This window comes from Ambystoma mexicanum, chromosome 10 (genome assembly GCF_040938575.1).
Source record: "Ambystoma mexicanum isolate Mex_15411 chromosome 10, UKY_AmexF1_1, whole genome shotgun sequence".
Taxonomy (NCBI): Eukaryota; Metazoa; Chordata; class Amphibia; order Caudata; family Ambystomatidae; genus Ambystoma; species Ambystoma mexicanum.
The window spans coordinates 1,385,457,311-1,385,477,944 of record NC_090932.1 but is presented as its reverse complement, the minus strand read 5'-3'; the positions used below and the strand labels follow the sequence as shown (position 1 = coordinate 1,385,477,944).

Sequence of the window (20,634 nt, the reverse complement as noted above, 5' to 3'; positions counted from 1 at the left end):
TTTAAGTTACCATTAAATAAGACTGGAAACAAGATGTTATAAGTCAGCAAAGTGAACACAAGGAATCACTCCTCTAGGCAGTAGTTGAGGAGATCTCAGGTAACTTGTCCATGGGAGGGAATACATTCTTATGTAGGAATGTTGAAGTTGATAAAATTATTATTGTATACATCTCTCATTAATGCAGATACTATTCCAGAAGAAGGTTGCAGTTCTAGTGTCTGCGTTTTTTATTTTCTCCACTTCCCCTTTCCCCCTGGGGTGTCACAAGCTCAACTGGTTATACTGTTAGTTGAGAGCACTACAGTTTGTTGGGGTTCAGCAGCTCCTGCGCTGGATTGAGTACTGGTCATGACACACTCCCATGTTCCCTCGCTGTTGCCCCGTCGGTGACTTACAAATGCACAATAAAAAGAATCTGGTTTTGCGAGTTAGTACAAGTTGTATTGGAAGTTCTTGGTGATGAAAGATTAATTCAGGTGGTTTGCTTCTCTTCTCATCTTATCTTTTCTTTTGGACATGTCTTAGTCCATTGGGGAGGTTGCTTCTTCTCAGCTGTTATCGGTGTGACTTCTTAGGTTGGCCGGTTTTGTGGCTTTGTAGGTAGAAAGATATTACGAGACAAAGCGATTTTGGTTGAAATGCCACAAAAGGTCTCTGCTGTTCTTTGGGGTGGTTTCTTCTTGAGGTTTCCCAAAGTATTGAGGTCTCCATTTAGTAGTTGGTTGTGTTGTTTGGCTACCTTTGCTTGTGCTTGCACCTTTATGTGTTGTTTTTGTCCAGTGCTGGTGAGGAATTTTGCCTTGGCTCGTGTGATTGCTTTACAGGGAGATGTGATCCAAGCGGTCTGTCTGTGTTAGGTGAACATGGGGTGCCTTTAAATTTTCTTCTGACTGCCTTCAGTTGGTTACTAGGAACTGATTATACTACATCGGTGGGTGCATTTAAATGTATAGTAAAGATTCCATAGCTGAACCTTGCTTAAGTATGGAATGGCTCATTCTAGATATGAGTTTACGAATAATCCACACTGGGGAATCTAGAATTTGGAATATATTTATAGCATTCCGTGTGAATGAGTATAGTTCACTGCAATCAGTCTATCGCAAAACTCAAAAGCATAGAGTAGACAGTATATGCTACGAAACGGTCATTCCAAAATGGCCACCTTCATAGCAGAAGAGCTCCATCGTTACCTAGGCAACACCCTGTTTACGTCGAACAGTTAAACTTGCATACACACACGTAGTCAGAACACAGACAATAGTGAGGACCGAGCCAGCAACCTCGATGGTAAGCTGGATTCTGTATCTAAATTATATTATGATATTTTGGGTGACTTGGCTCTAAGGTCCATCAGTAGAGAGGATACCAAGTACCTTACTATTTTTCTTTACTTTAGGTCTTTGTTACTATGAACCTAGGAGTAAAGAACGCCATCAGGTAAGATCCATGATATTTTCAGTAGATGTGTGATACTAATAAGCACGCAATCTATCCCTCACATAGCGGAAAACTGTATAACCAATTCTGATTAATTGATAAATCACATCCAAATGGACTAAACACATTCGATTGTGTAGCATGACATAGCAACTTATCACAACATTATTAATGGGAGAGTACATTTGCATTATAAGATTTGTAATATATGATTACTAACACAAACTCATGATAAATGCAAGTGAGTTTTATGAGCTATGTTATACTGTATGCATTATTTTCTTTTTCTTTTTTATATGTTGTTTATACATTGTGTGTTTGTCTAACGTCTTGTGGCCTGCTACACATGATACCATGATTTAACTGTGATAATGCACTGATCATTTATATGAATTTAGTTTTTTTGACACACATTGAATGCTGTGGAATAATGATATTGTTACAATTGACTAAGATGATAATCTATGTCCTGACAAAGGACAAATATAGTCCTAAATGCATTGGCCAATTATGCATCTGCCTATAATCAGAAATTAAACAAATGCCTCCATTGAGGACCATTGTGACCAGTGAATAAAACCCATTTATTTTACTTGAACTTACCTCAATTCAATCATTTATCTACATGACAGAAACTGATAACAACCACTAAGTGGATTTAATGGTGTGCCACCCACACCGAAGACTGACAGGCCTAGGTTTTCTCTCTCCTAGTGATCTTCGCACCCACACGGAGGCGCTCAACATTGGGTTTGCACCCCACTCAGATATATGAGAAACACTGGAATATCAGAAAACTGAACTAATGAGAAGAGCTAAGACGACAGCTGTGCCCACTCACCTATTATCATTCTTAGCGTTTCAAAATATCACAGTGATAAACTATCAAAGTGTCCAATATCACACTGGCAAAAAAGTTGGAAATATTACAGTGGTCAATCATCAAAGTGGTTAAGTATCCCAGTAGGCAATTATCAGAGTGGTCAAATATCTCTGTTGCAAATTACTGAAGCGGAAAACTATCACAGTGGCGAAATATCAAAGTGCAAGTTGTCAAAACAGCAAACTGTCGAAGTGGAAAAATATCTTAAGTGGGAAATATAACCGTGTTAAATTATAAAAGTGGCTAAAAATCCCAGAAGCAAAATATCCCGATGGCTAATTATGAAAATGGCAAGAATCACAGTGATAAATTATCACAGTTATGAAATATCACAGTATAATAATATCAAAGTGGCAAACTATCAGAGTGGCAAACTAACTCTCCTAATGGCAGCCTCACAAAATAATCCAGCTGTTGACAGTAATTCCCAACAATTAATTCAAGGTCTCCCACTTAAAGCACTGTTTAGTTAAAAAAATCTATGTGTCTCATTACAAGTTTGGTGGTAATTTGGCAGTAAATCTGCAGAATTACCACCAAACTTGATTACGGTTATTGCCACGTGGCTAGGTGGATTGAACGCAGTGGTGATTACAAGTGGTGGTAGGGTGGTGTTATTACCCATTTTTAGAGTCCATAGGACTCCATGGGGATTTTGGCAGAACACACAAAATTACATTTTTGTTAAAATTATTTACTCAACATTTGGGTTAGAATTTTGACAAAGGATGATTTCACTGGATAACATGCGAAACATATCTTCCTTTTAAAAAGTTCTGAAGTGGCAGAAAGGAACTGTTAATTAAGAACTGTGTATTAGTGTCAGTGGGAATAATGCATTTTCTTTCAAAATGTGGCAAGCATTGTGGAAGAAGAAACACATTGTCATAACCAGGATTACCATTGGTGCTATTTTCTTTTCTGGAAGTTGAAAGTGGAACTTTCATCAACAAATCAATACTTGTCACCAGTGGAACTGTTTTTGTTGAACCTTTACTTTGGACTTTTTGGAACGAAAAAGAACCGGTTCAAAACCTTTCTTTTCTTTGTTGAACATTCTGAAGTTAACTTGAATGCTGGGGAAGGGACCATACCTATGATAGGAAAAGGGAATTCAAACATTGTACCAATAAGGTTGGTTATATTGGATTGCCATAGATTTTATTTGTGTGTTCTGTTTAATGTGAGGGCCAGTTATCTGATGTTACAAAATGTCCCTTTAGCTTTTTTAGGCAGGGACTCTCAAAAAGGGTAGGGAAAGTGAGGTATTTTTCCATATATTTTCTTTAATAAAATGGCATATTTTGATAAATCAACAAGCAGTTGTCCACCTCGCATTACTGATCCCTCATATGAGACAGCAACACTTCAAGTAATAAAATGGCAGAGCAAGCTTACCTCTTCGAAGACGGCCCACGGTCTGGGAAATTCCATAATACTGGTAGGTCTCATTCTTTCCGGGATCCTCATTGATAATGCCCAGATTCTGATTCCAGTGCGACCAGTTTACCTCATCGACCCTGAAAGATGGAACAAATCATTATTTGCAATAGTCAGGAATACTTTGAGTAAAATCATGCCTCAAGACTAAGGAACAATATGAGGCAACAAAACTCAATCAAGGTATTATTTACCAAGAACTGCCTTTAGGACACAAAATGGAAAAGTCAGCCTTAACAATTAAGCAGACACCACACATACCTTATTATTGTCCCACTCCAACACCATATTTCACCCTCTGCCCATGTTAAAACCTTCAAGATTATTCAAACCCTCTTTAGCATATGCGAGTCTACTGGGGTTAGCCACAATTTTCAATATGACTAATTTGTACGAGAAATATTAAAGAGCAGGAAGTGCTCCATAACCTGTCCGCCATCACATGCTTTGGTTTGATCTGCAATTATAAAGCTTAAAACTTGCAATGTTCTTTCCTTCTCTCCCTTTACTGACAAACTGTGCATTCATACTGCGAATTGGCTTTCTGCTACTAGAAATGTGATGTTTTAATGCTCTTCTCACCCAAGATCATCTGAAACTTCAATCCTCTTTGCATCACAGCTTCTCATCATGCCTAGCCAACCCACGTCTACTCCTTTGCACCCTTTCGCTGCTCCCTCCAATAGCCTACAACCATGGTGTGAACTTCGTCTCTTCTCTTGCCTTCTCGTTCCAGGTCTATGCTTGTGTACACATCTGTTTCAGCTCTAGAATATCTGGAAATTCTACCCGTTTCCAATTTTGGCAGGCTATGGAGACTGAATGCTATGCAGATTATATTGCATCTAGACTAATGCTCACACCCTACTTCTTGGGCATGTTGCCATTGCCAGATGGATTTTTAATCATGACAAGTACCAGCATGCACGAAACTGCCCATTGCTTCCATCTTCATAAACTTTTAAACAAAATTGCTCTGCCTGTTATGCTTCATATGTAACATTGCTTGAATCAATCTTGGCCCTGAAATTAATTTTGTATTGGCCAATGCCATGCTTCTGAATCTCAGTCCTTTCTGCATGTCTATGTATTTTAGCTGAATTTATGAGTACCTCTCTGATCCTGCATGTGGTGTTATGTGCTTTGGAGCTGCTACTCTTCACAAGCCGAGATTCAATTTTCACGTGATGGACAGGCTTGGCTCTCTGTATCTGTGATTTACAGGAATGTAACAGAAAAGGAGCAGAAACGGGAGAGAGTCTTTGCAAATGATGAATGATAGCATTCAGGATGCAATAGTGACTCATTGACTCCACTCAGATACTTAACTATTGTAAGTAGGACTGGAAATATCAATGTATCAAACCAAATCACAGTGAACGTGACAACACTCACCCTCTAGAAACCCCAATGACATCAACATGAAGTGACATCAAACCTCTGCCTCAAGACAGCCTATTGTACTTTTATCGAACAATTTTTCGAAACTCACCCCTAAAGTATATGAATAAATAGTGAATGTTAAAAGGGTCAATTCACAACTAAAACAAGCAAAAGCTAAAAGGAAGGTTGATTTCTGAAACAAACATAACTCAGACTTGGAGGGGTTGCAAAGCAGACACTAAACAGTGTCCCTCAGACTAGATAAGGAAGGATTCCAGAAATAGGTTTAGTGGCCATCTTGTTGCCTACATTTTGCTTCAGCGTTCTTCTTAAACGTGTTAAACTCACATTCTAAATACTCATACTAACCACTTTTCTGATTTTTGGCGGAAATGAACTACCCGTGCCAAGTCTTCACCATTTTCACAGGAAGTTCTACCAATTTTCAACCAGGAAATTTGCACAGACCCTATACCAGAGGTGTTCAGTGCGATCTAATTTAAAACTTAGCCAGTTACGACCAAAGGGCCTTTAGCTAAAGTGGATCTAATAATACGCCAACAGTGCATTCAAGGAGTAATGGCACCATATTGGTATGAAATAGCGGGAAGCCCTAACATTCTCGCAGGAGAAGGCAACCATCCCTGTATGAAAGTATGTATCCATCCTAATAGTGTGTTAGAAGAATCCAAAGCATTTGTTTGCACCACATATGCGAAAATGGACTGACAACGAGCATGCAGCCATTCAACAATATGGCCTTTGAAAGGGTTGAGGCATTAAGCTCACTATGCCCCATCTGTATTTGACCATGACACCAAGAGAGAGAAGTCTCAATCCATTTGCAAACGACATGGTCTACATTTGTAGGCATGGTCTCCATTTGTTTGCTGTACTGTAAATGATGGATCGCATTGTATTAGTGTGGTTTTGACTCGCCTCAAAATTGGATCACCGTGGGGGATAAGGGAGACTGCGCCACTTCCTTTTGTGTGGCTCGAGATTGCCATTTCCCTTTAAAAGGAGACATCTCAAAAGCACTTGATACTCCTCGAGGCTCCCTCCAGGTTTTCAGCATTTGTTCTCTAGTCTGGCAAATTATATTCACTGGAGGAACTGCTTGTAATAAGATGACCTCGAATGCTTAAGACTACGCTTTCGTGTTGACACACATTCTATTCAGAGACAGCCAACGATTCAGCCACGCATATAAATGACAAAAGCGGTTCCGCCGCTTCGCATTAGAGCAAAACGCACGCGGCCTAATGAGGCCTAATTATGAATCAATAACAGATATTCCATGAAACACTGTCATAATTGGTAGTCACTGCCTGTCTTTCATATTTACTAGGAGGCTTAAATACCATCTGGTATTTCATGCTGTGTCTCATGTATTACTTGTGACTTCATTAATATGCAAATTAGTATGCAGTTCCGTTGTGCCCTCCAAACACTTATCAGTGCAGCCCTGGGAACCAATCAACTTCAATACATTTTAAAACTAAGAAATCCGCATAGATTTTTGTGTCTGTGCGCGCATTAATTACAGGGGCATTCTTTGCAAGCGCATACCACTTTATGACACAAAAGGCTTCTGCTGTTTCCAGTTTAATTAGAGATTAAAGTGTATTAAATAAAGAATAACTTGCACAACTGTACCTGAAGCACCATCTGCGGTCCGGCGAGCCATCTAAATTCTTCCCCACGGTTACGATCTCTCCTGAACGGAAAATCCTGCGTACGAAGACTGGGAAGGACCTCTCGATGTCCAAGATGGTGGTGGCCCACTGGTGAGACAAAAATAATCATCAAGCCTTACACTGCACGCCTAATGTGATAATGGCATAGCTGACATTAAACACCGGCCACGCTCTAGTGTGGAATCAGAGCGTCAATGCAATGGGTCCCTAGATTGGCTTAAAACCACACTTTTGGCATGGGGTCTTTAAGACAGTGAATCAATCCGGTAGCCAGCAGTGGCAGCACTAACCACTGATTTTATCCATAGTGAACAGCAATATTAAGTCCCCATTGAAATAGTCTGGCCAGCAGTGGTAGTACTAGCCACTGATTTTACCCATCGTGGACAGCAATATTAAGTCCCCATTGAAATAGTTTTGAGGAGATCGTTTGTAGCAACACCAAGACTATATCCCCGTGATCACCAATTCCTGATGCACACACCACACAATGTTTAGCAATTGACACAAACTGCATTTTTTAATTAGCGGACACTAGATTTACTGACATATTGACTGCATTTGGCCATTATAAAAAAAAAACGTACTTGTAAAGAAACAGTTTGAAGTCTGGTGTTTCTCATTAATTTTAATGTTTAATGAAAACTGGAGCATGTGTTCTAGTCTTTAGACAATCGGAAAGTATCGAATCCAGGCCCTAACTACAGTAAAACCCTGCATTCTATGTTTCGACTTTGTTCTTCTCACAGCGTCTAGCCCTCTGGCCAATCAGAAAGCTTGAAACCGGGGCTCTAACCCCCTTTGAAGAGAATTCTCCAAGTTCCCTTTGTTACGTGTACATACTGGGCAGTGGGCAAGGAGAATTGAACAAGCTGTGCCACAGAAGCCCTAGGTGAGGTTGAACTTGTTCCCTCCTGCACAAGATTACATTGCGTTATAGCCCTTACCATCCGGCTTTATTGTGCGCTAAGTGACCCTCTGCCCCCATTATAGTCCCTCAACTTCGGCTCGGGACCACTAACTTGGGTGGTGCTAACCTACCACACAAAAAGGCCCTCTTGTGAGGGTCTCGCACTTCACTAAAGAAAATGTACTGTGTGCCGCACGTGTATATTTCCTTCCCTGCCATTGCTGAATCCAGGCAATGCACCCCATCAATTGGAGCATACAAATGCATGGCATCTTTCTATAAAATCCAATATCATAATACAAGGATTTTTTTTTTACCAGTAGGTAGCGTTAAAGGTTCACGCACTATTTGTTGAAATCTGTGTGTAACTTCTCGGGAATTGGTTTGAATGCACAGATGTCCAACTCAGCCTTTAATCCTTCCAATGTTGATAAAGTGACTATCGCTGCCTAGCATAATAACATATGGCATTTACGACAATAATAAAACTGCCAATGAATCAAGTGCTGTACAATAAACACAGGAGAGGAGATTTGGTTTAGAGGCATAACTGTGAAATGTGGTATAAGGAGATCAGAGTTCTAATCCTGGCCTCCCGCTTGATTATGATTGTAATCGGTTATTTATAACGCGCTTAATGCCTAGAGGTGTCTAAGCGCGGACCCAGGGATCGAACCTGTGTTGCTCCGTGCCGTCTTGCTTCCAAGGCGAGCGGGTTGCCCCCGAGCTATCCTCCCAAGACTAACTGCATGATTGTGGATGATGCATTTAGTTTATAGGGAGGATAGGTAGGCACCACCTTTGTAATGTGTTCAGTAGTTTTTTGGTCGTTTTTAATAGCGTTCTTTAATATGTTAATTCAGTAATCCGAACACAATGGAAATAGATATAGGAACTAGAGTGAACATTATGTAGGTGAGAACCCAAGGTTGCACTTGGGCAGCCGTGTGCTCACATGGCGCTAAATCTTAGCTCCAATTTTCTGTGCTGGATACCTTAATTTTACCAAATTCATTTAATGATTGCGGTCTTGCATGGAGTTTGCAAATTTCAAAATAATCTTTTGATAAAACCCACTTTTTTGTAAAGGAACAGTCATTTGTATACACAAATTTATAAGGGTCAATACAGCCAATGCATTTCGGACAGATGTGCCCATCTTCCATGTGAATCCCCTGTGTTTCATCATCAAAATTACCCAAAATCAACATAATAAGAGAAAAAAGACAAAAATAAAAATGTATGAGTAACAGCATTCGCTTCATCACATATTTTAAAAAAATGATTTGCAGTACTGTAGTACCTTTTTGTGCTCCTTCTGATAAAACTGTATATAAAAAACAGATGTGAAAGGGACTAATTTGTTTTCAAATATATTCAACATTTACATTCACAGAAATCACTGTTGGTCAACCTTGGGTTCTCACCTGGATGCATTTAGTTCACAGCTTCTAACTTCTAATTATTTTAGTGGGAGGGTTTAGAAATGGCCCAGCTGATAGATTCGTGTACTACTTGCATATATACATGCTTTGGGAGGTGGCATGTGAGACTGCAGGAGAGAGCAGGGATGTCGCGTTCCCAACCTGTTCACACTCATCAAACAGGAACTGTATCATGGCTGCTCCCTCATGCAAGCTACTTTACGGATGTTCTTTCATTCTAATATTCATTAGAGGAATGGACTGCAATGCCACTTGCATGGCCCGTGAGGAACTTTCCTCTAATTAATAAGGAGTTAGCTTCCCCAAGAATAGAGTTGGTCACAAGCAGGATGTGGTGGCAATATTTAGGAACAAAACCCTAGCGTTTGAAACGAGGGCATTGAGACGGCAGAACCGTGTTAGGAACACATTTCAGGTTAACCCGGCGTGAAGTCTGCAGCCACAAGCCGACTGAATCCAAAAAGACACGGACAACTGGGTTATCAGAAAACAAAGTGATTTATTTCACTCAAAGTTGGTTTCCCTCATACATTATTTTACTCATACATTATTTTGCATATTTTAATGAAACAGATACATTTCTGAAGTGTATCTGTTTCATTAAAATATGCAAAATAATGTAGGAGTAAAATAATGTATGAGGGAATCCATGAATGTCTTTTTGGATTCAGTCAGACATTTCAAAAGCTTAATATAAAAATAATGCATTCCCACCAGGAACTACTCTTTGTTGTATTTAGGAGAGTTCTTTAAGAACACACACCCTAATCAATCAAGGAAAATGAAATGTTGAAACTAGCTTGTTTTGGGTGAACAGAATAAGGGCCGGCACACCCACTATGTAGGATGACAGCTTTGCTTAGCCATCTCAGCTAGTCGACCTTTTGATGACTGAAATCATTAACTTTTTGAGAATGGATTTATTATTGAAGGCGTTCTCATTATGAGATAGCATTTAAAAAATAAATAAAAAAAACATTACTGAGCTGGCCAGGCAATATTCATCCTGGATGAAAATGTAACCTCACGGAGGTATACGGCAATATGGGTATTGGTGACATTCATTGTTCATGTATTACATTTTTGCACTATGCACTTTTTTAGGCCAATGTATCACGAGTGACATTTGGCATATGTTATTATGGACTGCCCCGGTTTCCATTTTCTCATATCTGGATTTGGAATATCATGACTGTATTGTGTTCTGCTGTCTCCACTGAGCATCATTCATTTTGATTTCTCTTGAGCATTGATTTCGTAGATTTCATTAAAAGAATGTATTTTCTGGCTAGATTCATCCCGTTGACACTCATTCCGTTTTTCTTTATTAGGCTGTGGTGGTTCACAGGGTGGGCAGGCGATTTTATTTTCAGGGATGCGAGTAGTACAGGGTATCTTGGGGATCTTAGCAAGAAGGTTTCTGTGTGTTTATTGTGTACTGTGAGAATTTTAGATACCAAAACAGTTTTCTGAATCACCCTTCTAGATGGACAGCTCCTCCCTATAGCAAGATGGACGTCAGGGTCAAGTCCCTTATTGGCTGTAGACCTTCCTGTCAGGCAGTATAGAACCCAGCTGGAGGTTCTAGAACTGCCTTTCATCAGAACTCATCCTAACAGAAGGTCCTTCCCTACAGAGCTGCTAGCTAGGCTTCTTTGAAGAATATCTCAGAGTGAAGAAGAAACAAAAATAGATGAAAAATGTTTGAGGGGCCTGGTCCTGAATTCAGGTGGGAAGTGAAAACATGTTTGAGATTTAGTAGCGTTATCAGCAGGGGCGTTGCTAGGGGGGGCTAAGGGGGCTATAGCCCCTGATCTTTTGGTTGTAGCCCCGGATAGAATCTCAGGAGCTACAGCCAAAAGACTAGCTAGCCCCCAGTCCCAACATTTCCGACATCAGTTTAGCCCAGGGTCTTTTCCAGACGTAGCAACTCCCCTGGTTATCAGTTTGAAGCAAACAGACTGGCTCTAACAGTAACTCAGTTCAGAGATTGATCCTCAGGAAATGTGTTTGGGAAAGACAGTTGTAAATTTCTAACATGGGAGCAAACCATTTACTTACAGGGTTGTTTTTCGCCAGCACAAGGTACCGCTCAGTTCATCTGGCGCTCAGAGGGCATCACAAGGCATCATTAGTGCAGCAAAGCTGACTGCAGGTTGTATGTGCTGTAGCATCATTTGATCAGTGAGGCATTGGGAAGAAGAACCACAAGCTCAGAGAACCGTCTTAATGCATCCCTCAGTGAGGCACACATGAGCGGGGACTTCCACGAGCACTTGACTAGCATCTTGGAGCATATCCATGCAAGCTACGGGATAGTGCTGGTTCAGATCAGTGCCTTCGGACGTGGTAGCAAGGCGCTCTGGCTGGGTGCATCATGTGTAAAGGATTAATGCAAACTCCACTCTGTTGGGGAAAGACTTAAGTAGCATTTTATGAGCTTTTGGGGGCAATTAATTGATTATTACCAGGGCTCTTTCCCTCTTCTTCGGACTTTCTCCATCATCTAATGGCTTGCAACCTTAGGGTCCTCTTTAGGAGGCCTCAAATTTATGACATCGATGGCGATGGCAGCAAGAGTCAACCTCCTAAACATTAAAAACATCCACCCCTCCTCACATATCACTCAACTAAATCTCCCGTCTGTCATCTGGTACTATGTCATCTGAACTACTGCTCCAGCCTACTACTGGACATCCCTCTTTATTCTCACTCACCATAAAATCTCACTTCACATAAACTTTCTCGCTCCTCTCCTAAATCTCCTACCCATCTCCCCCATTGTTTGGGTCTCTATTTATAACGTTTCCCTCTTCAATATCTTGCATTTGGTTTTTAGATTTCTTCAATGATAGCCGCTCCCTAACTATCATTCCTCATTTCCCACTACCCCCACTCGTACTGTCCACTCCAGCAACACCCAACCTCGCTACTGGTGATGAAATGAGTACTGCTCTGCAGGAGCAAAGGGCTGAGCAATGGCTAAATCACCTTCCCAGATCCACATTGAAAATAAACCAACGGTGATCCCAATTAAAGGTGGAACAGGCACAGCCTGACAGGTATACCTCCTTCACCTCTTTTAGGAGTGTCACCCAAGGGCAGGGTATAGACTTCTGGAGGGTGTGAGCTGATAACAAGAGCAACCCGAAATTAGTTAGTACAATGGTTCCAAAATATTAAAGAATGTATCATCAAGGCTCTATAAATATAGGGACTTTAATGAAAGCAATCCACTAATCAAAAACACTAAATATCAACCCATGTAGTAGAATCACAGAGAACGCAGACCTCTGATAGAAAATGCACTCTGCGTTGATAAGCTAGGGGTTCAGGCAAGCAGACTTTAGCAGCAATGTCTATATTCTAGGAAAAGTTCAATAAACTAGAGAAGGGGACTTAAAGGTCACTAGGGTTCCTTAAAGTGAAGCAGGGAGACCGGGCCTCTTCAAATTACCTTTAGTACTTGCCTCAAGTGCTTAGCAGTGCTGAGCCGAGATTCTAGGCACTTTTATTGTGAGTCGATATCATGATGCTAGAGTCATGGTCCCACTGGCAAGTTGGCATCTAGTTAGTTCGATGTGCTGGGTTCCATTGGGTTGAGTTGGCGTTCCAGACAGCTTTCAACGGTTTGATGTTGGAGGTCGAATTGGCAGTGATACAATGCTTCTGCTAGGTCGAGTCGCGTGCAAGACAGGTGAGTTGATGGCTTCCAGCAGGTCGAGTCAGTGTCTGAATCAGTTGCTCACACAATGTTGAGCCAATTATCAGGTAGAGATTGGCAGTCTGCTTCAATGGGTCAAGCCAATTTATAGATGGGTCGAAGACCAGCTAAGTGGTCCACATATGTATGGAGTGCCAAAAGCAGCACCACAAGTCCTATGGCAGCTCAAAGTGCAGCGAGCAGTCGAACTTGCTCAAAGGTGTCTCGAGGCAATGATACAGGGTCCCAGCTGCTACTGAATTTTTGGGTTGGAGAGTGGCCCAATCCAGGATCTCCAGGGACAGGGTAAGCCCTTAGTTCCACACTCCCAGTCCATAAAGTTGTTTGGCACCTACAGAGGGTCTTTCATCTCCAGCTAGCAAGAATTCCACTGCACAGGCATCAGGGAGGCCATGGTCCACTATAGTGTCACTCCATTGTTTGCTGGGTATGGCTAGGAAGCAGACCTCGTCTTTGCCAGTGATACCTTCTATCTTCACCAATCAGGCAGAGGATGTTGGAAAGGATGCATTACCAACAGGGGTCCAAAGAAGCTTCCTTCTTTTCGGGGTCCAAAGATGAACCAACTAGGGAGAGGGTTTTCCCTCCTTACAAAGGTAAAACGTCACAGGGGATTGGCCAAAGCAAGCCTGCAGTAATGGGTCCGCTTGAGGCTTTTGTAACAAGAACCCTTAGCCTTCTGACATTTTGCCCAGGAGGATTGTCCTGCAGGAAATGGGGTGGGCAGGAATCTGTAGTGAAACCAAGTCTCTCAGCCTACCTCAATCCTCTGACTACTCTAACTCTGCCTCCTTCCCTTGCCCCGCTTCTCTTCCCCTCTAATCAAGCCCTCTACCAAATTCCTAGTACTTAGGGATCTCAACCTGGGCTTTAATAACCCCCTCAGAGAAAAAGGCTAACGCACTCAACACTGCCCTCTCGGAAATTAATCTTACCAAACTAGTGACTGAACCCACCCACGTCAAAGGCTGTACTCTAGCCTAGGGTTTAACACACAATGTGAACATCTGCATCAATGCACTTCATTCATTACCCTGCACTGACCACTCCTTGATCAAATTCAACCTCATCAATGATCAGATCACAACCAAGCTCACCTCACCACCTGTACTGATCCTAGCGTGCAACACCTGCAAACTCGCAGAAGACACCCTAGGCCCCACCATTCTAAAACTACTCTCATTTCAAGACCTCATGGACACAGATCCCCACACCTTAGTCGCCTACTACAACCAAACCCTCCTGAAAACACTGGACATACATGCCCCTTTAAAATGAAACTGTGTAAACAGGTCAGGTGCAACAACAAATGGTTCTCTAAAGAACGTATCCTACTTTGCAAGAAAACACATGCCCAAGAATGCATCTGGAGAAAAAAAAACACCCCATCCAACAAATATGCCTTTTCCACCAGTGCCAACAGAATCACTACCAAAGCCATTTCCTACAACACATGTATCTCAGAGGTTAGTTCCAACTCCAAAGAGCTTTTCACCACCCTCAAAGAACTGGAGAATCCTGGCCAATCCATGTCAAAATTCCCAAAAGACCCAGCCTGGTGCACCTCCAACCAGGACGCCCTTTCTGACAAAATACTAAAACGAAGAGAAAAAAAACTCTACTAAACTAACCCAACTCTACGCTAAACAGCCCATTCATTTGGCTCCCATCCCCACAACCAATGAGCCATACACAACCATCACACTTTTCCAATTCTCTCCAGTCAACTTCATTGACATCACCAATGTAATCAGGAAACTCAAACCCCCCCACCCCAACAGTAAATGCGACATCTGCCCGGAGCACATCATCAAGGTTCTGCGCCAATACACTCGCCCCTACTATCAGCAACTTCATTAATGCTTCCTTTGAATCAAATACTGTCCTCACCAAAATTAAGAAGTCATGGATCAACCCCCTCCTGAAGAAACCCACACTCTACCCCACCCAACCAACAAGCTACCGCCCCATCACCTCTGTCCTCTTCCTCCTGAAAATACTGGATTGCACAGCATACACCCAAATTTGACATTTTCTCAAACAAATCCACTTTCTTGGCTCCCGACAGTCAGGCTTTTACCCGAAACACAGCACAAAATCTGCACTCCTTCACCTAAAAATATGGCTAGATCATAGAGGTGATTCAGATAATCTCGCTATCCTCATCCTACTTGACCTTTTGGAGGCATTCAATCTTGTTGACCACAGCATCCTCTGCCAACATCTCACCACTAAGTTTCACTTCTTCACAAACACAGACAGCAGGATACATTCCTTTCTTAACGAACGTACCTCAAGAGCCATCTTCGGCGTCACAGCCGCTGACCCAGCTCCAGCTTCTTTGAGGTACCTCAAGGCTCCTGTCTCTCTGCTACCCTTTACAACAGTGACACTAAACCCCTTTTTGACTGCCTTGACAATCTAGGTATCTCATACACTAACTTTGCAGACTATACCCAGATCGTCCTACCGATCACGGGTGGCCATGCCCTTGACTCAATTACCATCAACTGGATCTTCAGCACCATATAGAACTGGATGGTCAATCACCACCTCTCCCTCAACGATGAAAAAACAGAACTACTCATTGTGGGATCCACTTACCATCTAAAGAATATTCACAACCTGCTTTCTCCTCCTTCGTTATTAATGGCATCACCATGTCAGTTTCCACATGCAAGACACTCAAGTGTTTTCCTCGACGCAAAACGTAATATGAACAAACATGTGAACACCCTATCATCATCATCTACTGCTTACACATCTAAGCTCATCAACCTCTGCAGACAATTTCGATCACCGGACAACTGCCTAACACTTGCCAGAGCTATTATCGGCTATTTTGAAACCAGTCGGCATGGTTGAGTCAGCTAATGTCATAGCCGCTTGAAGCGAGCAGAGTGCTCCTAGTCATACGGAGCGACAATCTCATTAGCAAGTGTATTAACTTTCTGCTAAAATCACTGCATGCGAGTTGTAATGGTACTGGAAGCCGCACATGTGCCTTCCATTGGTCTGGGAGCGTAATGCATCCATAAAATATATGTTGAATATGCTGTAGTACAGGTTGGATCAGATGGAGTCTCCAGCCACTTAAAAAGAAGATTGTCAGCTGCTGCTGATTCATCTACTAATTAATGAACCTGAGTATATTAAAGGTGCAAGGGTGGAGGGCAACTTGGTCGCAGATTGAAGACCCCGTCCCTCCAATTTGGCTCTGAAGAAGACTTTTTGGTAAAGTCGCAACTAGGATGACTATTTTTGCCAGTGTGGCCTGGTGGACCATTTAAAATAATAGGTCTAGTATAAGTGAGATATAGTGTTTTTGCACTTTTAGGCACCTAGTTGGTATCGGCATCAGTTTCCATGATGCGATAGTGGAATGCATGGCTATAGGCAAACCCTGTTTTGATAGCCTAGTGGTGTCCACAGTACTTCAGATGTGGACTATGGGTCTCAGATGAATCTTATAAATATTGTGATCTTTTGTGACTGCATGAATCCTTTGTTAATTGGTGTACCCACACTTATAGATTTCTATTTTTGAACACAACTTGTGTATGTTGACGTTTGACTTATCTATGAATGCAATGCTAATTTATATGCTTAAAGTGATGTCTGTTTCTTTTCTTCTTTTTCGTATTTGCTTTAATACATTTGTTATTATTGTGGATTTGGTACACCACGGGTTGTCTATTTGGGTGGGTCATCGGGTGTATCCCCTGCCTTACGTACCGAGAACGATAATTTACTGATGCACAGACAGTGATATGTTTATTCAGAAGTGTCACAAAGCAACTATACACACAGGTTTTGTCCAGGAGAATTTGTATTTTGTAGATTCTTGCCCCTGCTCTCCTGGTGAAACAGGGTACCCTAGTGTTTTTAGAGCGATTATAGGCAGCTAATTGGATTTCTGTAATGCCCTGCTCATGGGCATGTCTACCAAAAATCTCAACAAACTGCAACCTTTAGAAAAGAAATCCCTAAGAGCAGCACTGGGCCTTAAATGCTCCGACCACATATCGGAGTTTTGACACAACGCCCACTGGCTACCAAGCAAAGCACACATTGACTTCAAAATCCTCTCCATTACTCACCAATACGTCTATAATACTGCATCATCCTACCTCACCGATCACACTGGCATAAGAGTACTTCCTCGACCGCTATGCTCTTCCTCCTCCCTTGCTCTCCAGACTCCCAGATTTAACAGCAAGCAAACAGGTGGCTCCAGCTTTAAATTCACTGCACCCAACTTCTGGAACTCTCTCCCAGATTCTATCAAAAACGAGCCTTCACACCAGATTAACAGACCTCTATCTACACTGACACTCCATTATGTTGGAATTCTGTATTGGTTCAAGTGCCGCGATACCCATGGGTTTGCGCGCTACACAAATTAAAATAAATATTTGCTGATTTCAAAAGGACGCCAGTGATGAGCACCCTAGTGCGAATGTCACTTTGTTATGTCAGTTGCGTTTGAAGGATCATTTCTCTGGGGACGGTTCCTCTACCCTTGGAGGTTGGTGCCAGCCTTTGGGAAATCAAAAGGCCAGCTTCCTGGCTATTGTTCCACAAGGCTGTAGTGCGACGGGCAGGCCAGACCACTAATGCCCAAGCCTGTGATAGCTGGGCCCTGCTCACCAAGATGACACCAGCATGATATTGAATTGCTGTGGCTATATAATTGGCCACAACCAGGCATGCCATATTAGTCAAGATTAATGTGTCACCAGGCTGACTAAGGTACACAATTATTGTGTTTTGAATCAGAGGATCTGAAGATTAAAAAGCCACCTCTGCCGGTTGGAATTCTGTGTTCCAGAAGACGTCAGGAATGCACATGTGTCCTTTCCCTTGATCTATTGCCAATGGAGAGCAGTTGCTGTAGGCGTCAAGTGACTGTTCCAGCAAAGGCACATGATAGCACTGCGCTTTTGACATGGAGCTTGAGGAAAGGTGGGTCTGTGTAGCAGACTTCCATTTCAGAAACAGAATTGCCTGCAGCATTTTATTTAATCTATCACACTATTACACGCCCAACCAGTGCCAACTCTTGATTCCATCCTTCAATCTGCTCACCCCACATAACTAGAACTCCCCACCTCCAGACAAAGAGAACACCAAAATCCACACCTTTAAATAATCACTTAAAATAAATCTCTTCTGCTAGAAGATGATCCATCTTTCCTTAATCTAATCCTCTTCCCTCCCTACCCTTATTCCATCTTCATCATCACAGCTGTACCCCCATCACAGCAGAGCACAGCCCTCAGAATTATTATTAGTCATGTCCCTGTTCCATGTGTCCGTTTTCTACCAACAACCAGCAGTCGGCGATTGGTAATTCATATCGCATTGTAAGGCACCTGGCCTCAGGGTTGCCCTGCATACTTGTACGCATACTATGCAAGTGTTCCTGTTAGGCGTGCAGTGTTCATTTCAATGAAATACAATACATGGAATAAAAGGACAATGTTGAAAACACTTTTTAGTCATGGTTTCAAAAGTGCAAATCAAGAATCAGGTTAAAACAAGAATACAAGGTTGAAGTTCATCCCAGCCTGAAGCCTGAAGCACCTCTTGCAATTGAGGAAGGGTTGACTCTCCGACATGAACAGCTGGACGCATATTTTCAAGAATAACCTAGATGGTATATTAAGCCCTGGGACTTTCTTTTAAAAACGTTAGTGATCTACTACCTTGTTTTTTTATACAGCACGTGCAACCCTATATCTCACATTTCATAGCATTCTAAATAAAACGTGTTACTATAGTCAAATGCAAGAGTACTCATTTAACTAACCTTGAACAACAAATCGAATATGTGTGACCTACAGGCAACACACAGTTCTCAGCAATGCATGCTTAACTAGCCTAGTTAAAGTGAGCCAGAACTACAACTCGCAGAATGCATTTCTCTTTTAAATATGGTCAAACAATGGAAATATGGTGTTTCAGTGACATGGGGGGTATGACGATCACCCGCCACAAACTCGAAGTACTTTCCTCTCCTTTTATTGTATACAACATATTGTTGATGTACCAACTAAAGTGTATGCAGAATTACAGTGGCATGGGTGCATCCTTTCCATAATCCACTAAAATGTCAGGTCATGCACCAACATGATCTGGCTGTGATCCATTTTAATGGCCAGTTACGCACTGAAATGCTGGGGCCTTAGTATTTGATTTGGGACAGGCTGAAACAGGCCAACCACTCATTCCCTGCTACCCTTTGTCTCATATTGGCACATGCAGAGTGCAGTACTACTCCTTCACCAATGTTTGAGCAGGCTGTTACCCGGCTACCTTTGAATGCTAGCAACCAATTTCAATCTTCTGGCAATCCTGGAACCCCACCCTTAATGAAAACTAGGTAGACAATTGTGTGGCTACTTACTAGATGAACAGCACAATCAACGGAGCATGTTGGAGGGGTGCCCCATCTATAGCCCACTGGGCTACCCATCAGGAGGCCTGCGTCAGCTCTTACTAACAGCACAGAGATCAGGTGGGATTCTGGGACATTACTTTAACTGTTTCTTTCACCGAAAGCACACTGACCCTGTAATGGACGAGCTCTGACAGTGTACATGACTCACAACATGAAAAGCTTGGTCTAATGCTGGATCTCAAAGTGCCTCGTGTAGAGGAACAAGAAAAAACATCCCACCAATTCATCCATAAAAATTATCTTTTTCATGATGGACATAATGGAAAGGTCATGTCATGGATGATGCCCCCTGATCAGAGCACAGGACGGCATTGGATTGGAGTTTAACACATAGGGCCATTTTGGAAGCATGTTAAATCAATGATAGTACCCAACACTATCCTTATAGCCATAAACTAAGTCCATGGCCAGCGGTCTCGGGGTACACTGCCCTACAGCCATTGCCTTCATCCGTGCCCACTCACCATGATGCCAAATCTTAAACAACCCGGAGGGGCTCAGACAGCAACGTCAGCATCCACTGGTTTGATCGTGTCCACTGTAGCATGTTGCAGCACTAATTCTAAAAGACCAATTTCCACCTACCCAGCAGATCATAACCCACCCTCTGTGCAGGTCACAAAGATGGCCATGACCCCAAAGGTCCATAGTCTACTATAGCGCTGCGTTTTCTTTATCCTCGTTTCTATTCCTGTGATAACAAACATTTCGATTCCCAGATTAATGCAGATTATACCGATTCCCACAATAAATGTCCCGTTTGCTGATTCCTGTGGTAATGGGAAAACACTTGAAAATTAAACATTCTTCCCTGTTCTCATTGGCACTCGCCATGTGTCCCCCTCTTTTCTTGGTCTCCCCACACCAGTATCTTATGTTTTCATTCCTTACTCTCCTTTTACTCCCCTTCACTCTTCAGTTCATGGGACACATGTTCTTAACTAAGGGCGTCTTGCGAAATTACTGTGATAATCTTGCAAGATGCCTGTGGAATTTACGCAGTCAAAAGTAAATGTCCTTCCCCAAAGGAGCTTCCCGTCCACCCCAAACTCTCCCACTAAACATGTGGTCCTCATTCCCCCTCCCCACCTCTACCCTAATGCCAAACCACCCTCCTCCCGCCCTCCTCCAAACGCCACTGTGGGAACTTTTCATTCTCACCTTCCCTTGGTATTACAGGGGAATCAGTCGCACCGAGCAAAGAAATTGCTCCTTTTCATTTCTGAAAAGTATTGCGGCTGCA

General features: G+C 42.2%; 1 protein-coding gene across 3 annotated transcripts in view; it reads right to left on the bottom strand.

The window, feature by feature from the left end:
* TRPV4 (transient receptor potential cation channel subfamily V member 4) overlaps nucleotides 1-20,634 on the bottom strand; it is an 848,481-nt gene that overhangs the window by 24,806 nt on the left and 803,041 nt on the right. For all 3 annotated transcript variants that reach the window (XM_069619410.1, XM_069619409.1, XM_069619408.1), the window contains exons 14-15: nucleotides 6,809-6,936; nucleotides 3,725-3,846 (exon numbers count right to left, since the gene is read on the bottom strand). In XM_069619410.1, the coding sequence (XP_069475511.1) occupies nucleotides 3,725-3,846; nucleotides 6,809-6,936 (250 nt within the window). The remainder of the gene's footprint in view (nucleotides 1-3,724; nucleotides 3,847-6,808; nucleotides 6,937-20,634) is intronic.